At 38.5% G+C, this 9792-nt stretch overlaps 1 protein-coding gene across 1 annotated transcript in view; it reads left to right on the plus strand.

Annotated features, from left to right (window-relative positions):
• Positions 1-7277, plus strand: part of LOC121738405 (mediator of RNA polymerase II transcription subunit 16) — a 50269-nt gene extending 42992 nt beyond the window's left edge. The window contains exons 12-15 of the mRNA XM_042130435.1: positions 2221-2318; positions 3106-3206; positions 3945-4085; positions 7130-7277. Of these exons, the coding sequence (XP_041986369.1) occupies positions 2221-2318; positions 3106-3206; positions 3945-4085; positions 7130-7166 (377 nt within the window). The 3' untranslated portion in view covers positions 7167-7277. The remainder of the gene's footprint in view (positions 1-2220; positions 2319-3105; positions 3207-3944; positions 4086-7129) is intronic.
• Positions 7278-9792: the final 2515 nt, after the last annotated feature.

Consider the following 9792-nt stretch of genomic DNA (forward strand, 5'->3'; position numbering starts at 1 on the left):
TATGAAAACAGATGGCGTTTTATTTTTTACTTCATTATTGTAACAGAACTAATCTTAACTTACTTTATTATATATTATTGTTTTTATTCATAACTAACTGTTGCCCGCGACTTCGTCCGCGTGGACTTTAGTTTATAGCGCGCGGTGTCAACAAAATTTGTGTCAAATTCAAAAACTTTTTACAACCCTAGTAAGTGGTACCCCTCTTAGGGCCGCGCTACAACGGAATGGCAGCGCTGAAAGTGCTCGCCTAGCCGCTGCCATTCCGGTGTAGCGCGGCCCTTAATTAATCAAAATACCCAAAAACAGCTGTGCTGTGTGCACATAATCTATACTAATATTATAAATGCGAAAATATCTCTGTCTGTCTGTCTGTCTGTCAGTCTCGCTTTCACGCCAAACGCCAAAACTACCGAACCGATTGTAATGAAATTTTGTATACAGATAGTCTAAAGCCTGAAAAAGGACATATGCTACTTTTTTACTGGAAAAAAGGGTTGTAAGGGTCGTAAATTTGTTCAAAAAATTCATAATAGATGGCGCCGTGCGTCTTCTACATCGCGCTGACGCTTGCTCAAAAGTCTTTCTATAAGAGGTGGTATCATCTTACATTTAAGTCTCAATTTTTTTTTATTGTTATATCTATTCTACGGTATTAAATAACTCAGTACTTTATCTGTGCAGGCAGTGACGTAACCTTAAGACCAAATTTCACCAACGACTGTTAAAGTTAATGTTCGAATTAGTATCACGTTAGCTGTTTCGTTTTTCATATGAATGAAAGAGAAGACAGGACATTTTAACAGGCTGTTAACACTAACAGACGTTGGTGAAATTATGGCTAAACCTATCAATGATAAATAGTTTATGGGTAAAGTTGTGTAATTGGGGGGGTTATAAGCTTTAAAATTTGGCATAAAATATAAAGTTTAATATAAAAAAATGAAGTACTTATTGTGTGCACACTGCACAGCTGTATTGATTTAAGGGGTACCAGGGTTTTTTTATAAAAGCTTTTGACACCAATTTTGTTGACATTACGCGCTATAAACTGAAGTCCACGCGGACAAAGTCGCGGGCAACAGCTAGTTATAAAATAATTCGGTTCCGACCACAAAATATTTCACTTCTAAAAGCACAGAAAACACAACCGCTCAGAATAGTCGTAAGAAACAACTAACATAACAAGTTTCTACCTCCTATTGTATTATTTGCCCGGCGTGTGGTGACCGTTTTTTTTGTCTATTGTGTAGTCAAAAGGTAAATGAAGTGTTTGGCAAAGAAAAACAGCTTAATTTACATGTACCTAAAATTCTTTTTGTCAAGCTAGATACCTCAAAAGGCCCTGTGTGCGGCGTCATCTGACCACCTCCGTGGCTCAATGGTTAGAGTGTGTGGCAACCACGGCAACTCATAAGCCGGGGGTCGCGGGTTCGAATCCCGCCGACGGAACAAAAAGTTTTTCAATGTTCCTGGGTCATGGATGTGTATTAAATATGTGTATGATATAATAAAAATCTTAAATATATGTATAGTATAAAAGTATTAAATATATGTATTTCCGTTGTCTGGTACCTGTAACACAAGTCCTTCAGGTACTTAGCACGGGACCAGACTGACGTGGTGTGAAGCGTCCATAGATATTATTATATTATTATTATTATTAAGGATGGGTTGCACCAGAGGCGTGGTTAAACTTAAAGTTATGATCAAATTATGGTTATAGTTAAGGCTAATTTAACTTTAACCTTACCTTTGACCACAGAATTTGACAGAAGACGTTGCTGGCACTTGCTGGTCCGACAAGGCTTTATAAAAACGTGGGCGGGGGCGCTTCCTGGTAAAGGAGAACTGTCAAAAATGGCGTTTTTGTATGATGACAGCGTTAGTTCCTTTTTTCGCCACGTGCTTTAAAGCCTTGTCGAGCTCTATGGTTATGGTTAAGTATGGCGTCTTGATGGCGTCCATTTTTAACTTTAACCAAAGATTTGACATTTTGCATTGTAGTTAAAGTTACAGTTATAGTTAAAGTACTTACTTTAACTATAACTGTAACTTTAACTACAATGCAAAATGGTGCAACCCACCCTAAATGTCCAAACATTTTTTTTACAAATGTTTTATAAGAGTATTCGCGACGACAAATTGATAATACATAATAATATGTTGAGTGTTGACTAACGTGTGGTGTCATGACTCATGGTGTGTTGTGTGTTGTAGAGGAGTGCGCGAGCGTGAGCGCGGGCGGCGCGCGGGTGTGGGACGGGCTGCCGCGCACCGCCGTCGCCGCGCCGCACGCCAGACCGCACCCGCTATACGTGAGTACCTCCCGCTTCTATAACGGCTGTTCCCAATATACAATCTATCTCTGGTTTGACATGCAACCGATCGCAGCTAACATTGAATTGACATAAAATATATTACGTCTCTAATTAGGTTTTGCCCTACTAGAGATAGAAATAGCTCACATTAGACATGTGAGCTATTCCTATCTCTAGTAGGGTAAAACCAGAGATAGATCTAATATTGGGAACGGCCGTAATACTACTGCCACTTGTTCGTCGACCATTTGGTACAAATTATTAGCTGTTTGAAATTTGATTTATACATGTAACAAAACTAAGTGATAATACTTTAGGGTTTGTATGTTTTCCTTATATAGAGTTCGCTGTGAAAGTGGCAGCGCTGAAAGACCAAATTGCTTTTACAGTTTTGTATGGGCAAGCGCCCCAGCGTCATAAGTTTCCCCATACAAAAGTAAAATAAAATGTTGGTCTTTCAGCAGGAGTGTCTGTGTTCCTGCTGAAAGACCAAAATTTTTTTCACCTAAAATATTATTACTCAGTTTTGTTACACTTGTAGATCACGGGAAAAATAATTGTTATATACGTTTACTTACTCGTTTTTATTTTATTTATTTATTTAGGTGGCAAACAGTCATTAACAAATATTTATAAATGTTTTATCTACAACTAGATATATAGTACCTTAACTTAAATAGAAAAAAATACATTAAAAAATACAACTACATTAATCTTGTTTTTCTTAAGTATTACCATAGACATAACGTAACCGTAAACCTCGATCGCGTGTTGCAACTTGCAGCTGGAGTATGGGGTGGAGCCGGAGTCGCTGCGCGTGGGGGCGGAGCCGCCGCCGCACGCCGCCAGCGACCACACGCCTACACAACAGATGGACGCCATTCGGTCAGTCCATACACTTACTTCCATTTTAGACCCAGTTTAACCTCTATCTTAAAAATCCTCTTTTATGTAAAAAGTATAGCAATTAATGGTAAAGTAGTTTTATTTGTAATAATTATTTTATTATGTTCAGGTTTATCGAGAGTCTTCTCGTCGTTAAACAAGGGGAAAACATTTTACTTTATCATAACCAGAAACCATATTTAGGGCCTGTTCACCACATCCTGATAAGTGGCGGATAGGATATCTACAAAGATAGTGTATGCCGTATGGATCATCTGACAAATAAGTTGTGGATAGCCTATCCGGCACTTATCTGGAAGTGGAGAAACAGGACCTAAATATACTATGTTTGTTACAATGGGAAAGCTATGCTTCGGCACGAATGGGCCGGCTCGACAGGATAAATACCACGTTCTCACAGAAAACCGGCGTGAAACAGCGCTTGCGCTGTGTTTCGCCGAGTGAGTGAGTTTACCGGAGGCCCAATCCCCTACCCTATTCCCTTTCCTACCCTCCCCTATTCCCTTCCCTACCCGCCCCTATTCCCTCTTAAAAGGCCGGCAACGCACATGCAGCTCTTCTGATTCTGCGAGTGTCCATGGGCGACGGAAGTTGCTTTCCATCAGGTGACCCGTATGCTCGTTTGCCCCCTTATTTCATAAAAAAAAAAAAAAACGATTTCTACAATTCCACAAAAACTACAATGTGTAACGACGTGTTGTGTCATGTGTGTACCAGGTACATGTACCTGGGCGGCGGGCGGTGCGCGGCGCGGTGGCGGCGGTGCGGGCGGTGCGGCGCGCGCGCCCTCCCTGCGCCTCGCCCCGCCAGACACCCCCTGCAGCGCGCCCACGACGCCCGCTTCCTGCCCGCCTGCAGGTACCGCTACATATAATATACACTTCCAGCTCGTTCGGACTAATATAAAGAGACTAGATGTCCCGCGCCGCGCGGCTTCGCCCGCGTAAATTAGGAATTTTACAGAAACCGTACATTTTCCCATAAAAAATTTTTCCCGCGTTTTCCCACATTTTCCTGAGTTTCTTCGGTCGTATTAGTCTTAGCGTGATAATATAATATAGCCTATAGTCTTACTCGATAAATGATCTATCTAACACTGAGATAAGTTTTTAAATCGGACCTGTAGTTCCTGAGATTGACGCGTTCAAGCAAACATACTCTTCAGGTTTATAATATTAGGTAGGTATAGATTTTTTTTAATTATCGCTTGACAAACTCGAGTCTCGATCTAAAATACTATGAAATGGTATAATATGGTAGTGATGATGATGATGATGAAGATGAATGTAATTTGCATAGTAGCATATGCTTTCTGTTCTTAAAATAACGCCGAAACTCCCAAACTAGTATCTATAAAGAATCAGGAGTTCTCTCAGCACCTTCCGAACCACGGTATACCAGGTATATCTCGGTGCAAAATCTTACTTGTTGGTAGCATATGCTTAGAATACTTCTCACGAAACCGAAGTCACCACATGTTTTCCTATAAGTTTTGAGGAGTTCCCTCGATTACTTATGGATCCTTCATCAGATCACCACTTTTGTGAATATAATACCAAATTGGGATGATGCCCTATATACCAAAAGAAAAATTTTGAAAATCGGTTAACAAACGGCGGAGTAAACGTTGAATATAAAAAAACGAACATAACACCTCCCCCATTTTGAAAGTCGGTTAAAATTGTAGCCTATGTGTTATTCTGATGTATAAGCTATATTATTGTAAAGTTTCATTAAAATGCGTTCAGTAGTTTTTGCGTGAAAGAGTAACAAACATCCATACATCCACACATCCACACATCCATACATCCATACATACTTTCGCCTTTATAATATTAGTAGGATTAGTAGGATAAGCTTTTTGGTCGCTACGAATAGCCATTTAGGCTAGACCAATTTTGTCATTTGGTACAAACGGATTTTTTTTACTACGGGAAAGCGTATGGTTCCCGCGGCTTATCTGCCAAAAAAGTTTCAGTAACAATGCACTCCCCTTGAGGATACATCTATGTATGTTATGTAATTAAAAAGTAAGTTTTTGTGATGCTAAAAACAGGGGCGGATCTACTATATGGCTTTTTGGGCTGCAGCCCAGGGCCCCGGGAATACAGAGGGCCCCCAACCGAACTGAAACCAATAGACGATATTGTCAATAATAAAAATTATATAGAAGAAATATAGGAAAATGTGGAAAAAACGGGGAGAAATTATTTTACACGGCTTATTTGAACGCGCTAATCTCAGGAACTACTTGTCCGATTTGAAAAATCCTTTCAGTGTTGGATAGACCATTTATCTAGGAAGGCTATGAGCTATATTTTATTACGCTAAGACTAAAAGGAGCTAAGAAATAGAGGAAATTATGGAAAAACGGGGGAAATTATTTGAAAGGGCTTATCTCACGAACTACTGGAGCAGCAATTTTTCTGTTATTTGGCACAGAGAGGAAGTAGAGTCGAGTCGTAATGTTGTAAAATTAGCGTTTAGACTGAGACCTGGACACATTCCATTAAGAAAGTTCGCATTTTTTATAAATAAGGCTGACTCACCGAATTGTGAAACTTGTGGTCAAGTCGAAGACGTTCAACACTTGTTGATGGAATGTGTCAAGTATTTTTGTAGTAGTGTACATTATATATTTTTTTTAGAATTATCATCACTTTAGAAGTTAGAGGTGGACACACATTTTACCACTTTGGGAGAGTCTCTCTCGCATACTATTCAGATTAGAAAAAAATAATGTAAGAAACCTCAATATGATTTTTAAAGACCTATCCATAGATACCCCACACGCATAGGTTAGATGAAAAAAAATATTTTTGTTTCAGTTGTACCTATGGGGACCCCTAAAATTTTTAATAATTTTTCCATTTTTGTATCAAAATCTTAATGCGGTTCACAGACTACATCTACATAAGTACCAAGTTTCAATAGTACAGCTCTAATAGTTTCGGATAAAAGTGGCTGTGACATACGGACGGACAGACAGGCAGGCATGACGAATCTATAAGGATTCCGTTTTTGCCATTTGGCTACGGAACCCTAAAAATAGCCTATTGTCAATAAATAATATATTTGTCAATAAATGGACTATCTAACACTGAAAGAATTTTTCAAATCGGACCAGTAGCTCCTGAGATTAGCGCGTTCAAATAAACCATTTCAAATAATTTGTCCCGTTTTTTTCCACACTTTCCTCTATTTCTTCGCTCCTATTAGTCTTAGCGCGATAAAATATAGCCTATAACCTTCCTAGATAAATGGGCTATCTAACACTGAAAGAATTTTTAAATCGGACCAGTAGTTTCTGATATTAGCGCGATCAAACAAACAAACGAACTCTTCCCAATTATAATATTAGTATAGATCATTATAATAGTAGTATAGATTAGTATAGATATACCTACATCACTATAGAAAACAGTTTCTTGTTAAAATGGCAATTAGTTGAGTAATTAGGTAGGGCCCCTAAGCAGTATTAGCCCAGGGCCCCACAAATTCAAGATCCGCCCCTGGCTAAAAAGCATAAAGATTGCAGGCAGGCTATGTCGCAGCCGGATCGTATAATCCGTCGTATTATATTACGGTCAGCTGTTTTCAAACACCTAGCCGTTTCGAAACACGACGGTTCCGCCAGAATATACTCGGATTTTGGCGTCCATACGCCATGTATGATGCAACACCTACGGCTAGTCGTAATGTAATACGGCGAGGCGCTGGCCGTTGGTTTGGCAGTTTTCAGGTCCAGGGGGCAGGGGCACAGGGACCGGGGGCGGGTTGCACTGTATACATATTCGTTAGGCCAATTCCGACGATCGACATCCCGAGCAGACTGATTTATTGACAAATCACAATCATTATGCACACAATATTAGGTATTATTTTTCCTTTTTTTGTTGCAGATGCGGTGGAAAATGGACTCTATTCTCTAACGTGTAAATTATTGACTGCCGATGCAGGTACTCACTCGGTGCGGTGGTCGGTCTGCCCCGGCTCAGCGCTATCGCACAGTATAGCAATATAAGTCCCTACAGTAACGAAATGCCTTTGACGTCGCACGATGCCGCCACCGATGACAGGGCAGATATGCCAGGGTTGCCACGAAAATTGAAATAAAATAAAAATAAAATATTGTGCTTGTAATGCAAATGTTATCATTTAATCTGTTTAATCAGCGTGTTATATTTACATATTTACTTATTTTAAAAACTTTATGCACATATAGGTACAAAGGTGGACTTAATGCCGTATGGCATTATCTACCAGTCAACCTTTGGGCGATACAAGGACAAAGTTGTATAGGTGCCAGTCGAGTTGAAAGAGGAAAAGACAGAAAAAAATAATAAATATATATTATACTTATAAAATATATATTGTATAATATTATACTATACTTATAATATACATATTATCATACATAAAATCCATACTATCCATACTAATATTATAAATGCGAAAGTATCTCTGTCTGTCTGTCTATCTGTCTGTCAGTCTCGCTTTCACGCCAAAACTACTGAACCGATTGCAATGAAATTTTGTACATAGTTATTCTAGAGCCTGAGAAAGGACATAGGCTACATTTTGATGTGGGAAAATATCTTATTTCCATGAAAATATCGATGAAAATGAATTCGCATTGCGCGTGGCCAGCGCTCATCCCGGGGGTCCTGGGTTCGAGTCCCGCAGGCGGAACATAAAGTTTTCAATGTTCCTGGGTCTTGGATGTGTATTAAATATTATATAATATGTATCATAATAATATTTCAAAAATCTTAAATATATTTTATGTATAATATTATAAAAAATCCAGAAATATATCGATGCAATGAACATTTTAGTTCTAATACGATTCAACAAATGGCGTTTATTTTTTACTTCATTGTAACATAGAACTAATCATACTTATTATGTTTTTGTTTATAGTTTTTAATACGTTAGAATATTGTTTAATAATATTATCACTTGCTATAATGATAATCAATCTATCTTATCTTATAGAACTCCTACTGCATTTCTAATATATGTGACAAGTTGACAACACTAAGGTGCTCTAAAATAAAGGAGTTCGAGTGTACCGTGTTGGCCTATATTCCATCCAGAAAATATGTCAATGCAATCAACATTTTAATTCTAATATATGAAAACAGATGGCGTTTTATTTTTTACTTCATTGTAACAGAACTAATCATACCTACTTTATTATATATTTTGTTTTTATTCATAACTAGCTGTTGCCCGCGACTTCGTCCGCGTGGACTTTAGTTTATAGCGCGCGGTGTCAACAAAATTTGTGTCAAATTTAAAAACTTTTTAAAACCCTGGTAACCGCGCTACACCGGAATGGCAGCGCTGAAAGTGCTCGCCTCGCCGCTGCCATTCCGGTGTAGCGTGGCCCTTAATTAATCAAAATACCCAAAAACAGCTGTTCAGTGTGCACATATTCTTTACTAATATTATAAATGCGAAAGTATCTCTGTCTGTCTGTCTGTCTGTCAGTCTCGCTTTCACGCCAAACGCCAAAACTACCGAACCGATTGTAATGAAATTTTGTATACAGATAGTCTAAAGCCTGAGAAAGGACATAGGCTACTTTTTTACTGGAAAAAAGCGTTGTAAGGGGGTGAAAATGCGCAAATTTGTTCAAATTAAGTTAGTTCCAAAAATTCATAATAGATGGCGCCGTGCGTCTTCTACATCGCGCTGACGCTTGCTCAAAAGTCTTTCTATAAGAGGTGGTATCATCTTACATTCAAGTTTCGATTTTTTTAGATTGTTATATCTATTCTACGTTATTAAATAACTCAGTACTTTATCTGTGCAGTGAGTAGTGAAGTAACCTTAAACTTATCAATGATAAATAGTTTATGGGTAAAGTTGTGTAATTGGGGGGCTAATTATGCTTTAAAATTTGGCATAAAATATAAAGTTTAATATAAAAAATGAAATACTTATTGTGTGCACACTGCACAGCTGTATTGATTTAAGGGGTACCAGGGTTTTCTTATAAAAGCTTTTGACACCAATTTTGTTGACATCGCGCGCTATAAACTGAAGTCCACGCGGACGAAGTCGCGGGCAACAGCTAGTTATATATAAATAAAACTAATAACCATACGTAATATATTATTATATAATAACTATACTATAATAATATATAGTTGATCAATGATGATGCTAAAAATATTATAAATATTAATTTATGCCATAAATTATGAAAAATAAGAGTCTGCCAACTGTTTCAAGTAAAACCCACGTACCCTGCGCTTAAAAGTATCTCTGGTTTTTGACATCCTGATTTCCGGAGGAAGAGCGTTCCAGAGGAGAATAGCCTGGATATTAAAAGAAGAGTGAACGGAACTTGACTTCTAAGAAGGGCAACATAAAAGCTGATTTGAAGTGCATCGGAGGTTTTTATCGTGCCTGCTGCAACGGTATTGAAAGTGAGGGGCGAGATATTCGGGAGTATGGGCATGATGCAGCAGTGAATATAGCACACACAGGGCCTGCCCAGAGCGGCGCTAACGTACTGGTAACCAGTGTAGCTTGGAGCGATACGAAGAAACAT

This window comes from Aricia agestis, chromosome 2 (assembly GCF_905147365.1).
Source record: "Aricia agestis chromosome 2, ilAriAges1.1, whole genome shotgun sequence".
Lineage (NCBI taxonomy): Eukaryota > Metazoa > Arthropoda > Insecta > Lepidoptera > Lycaenidae > Aricia > Aricia agestis.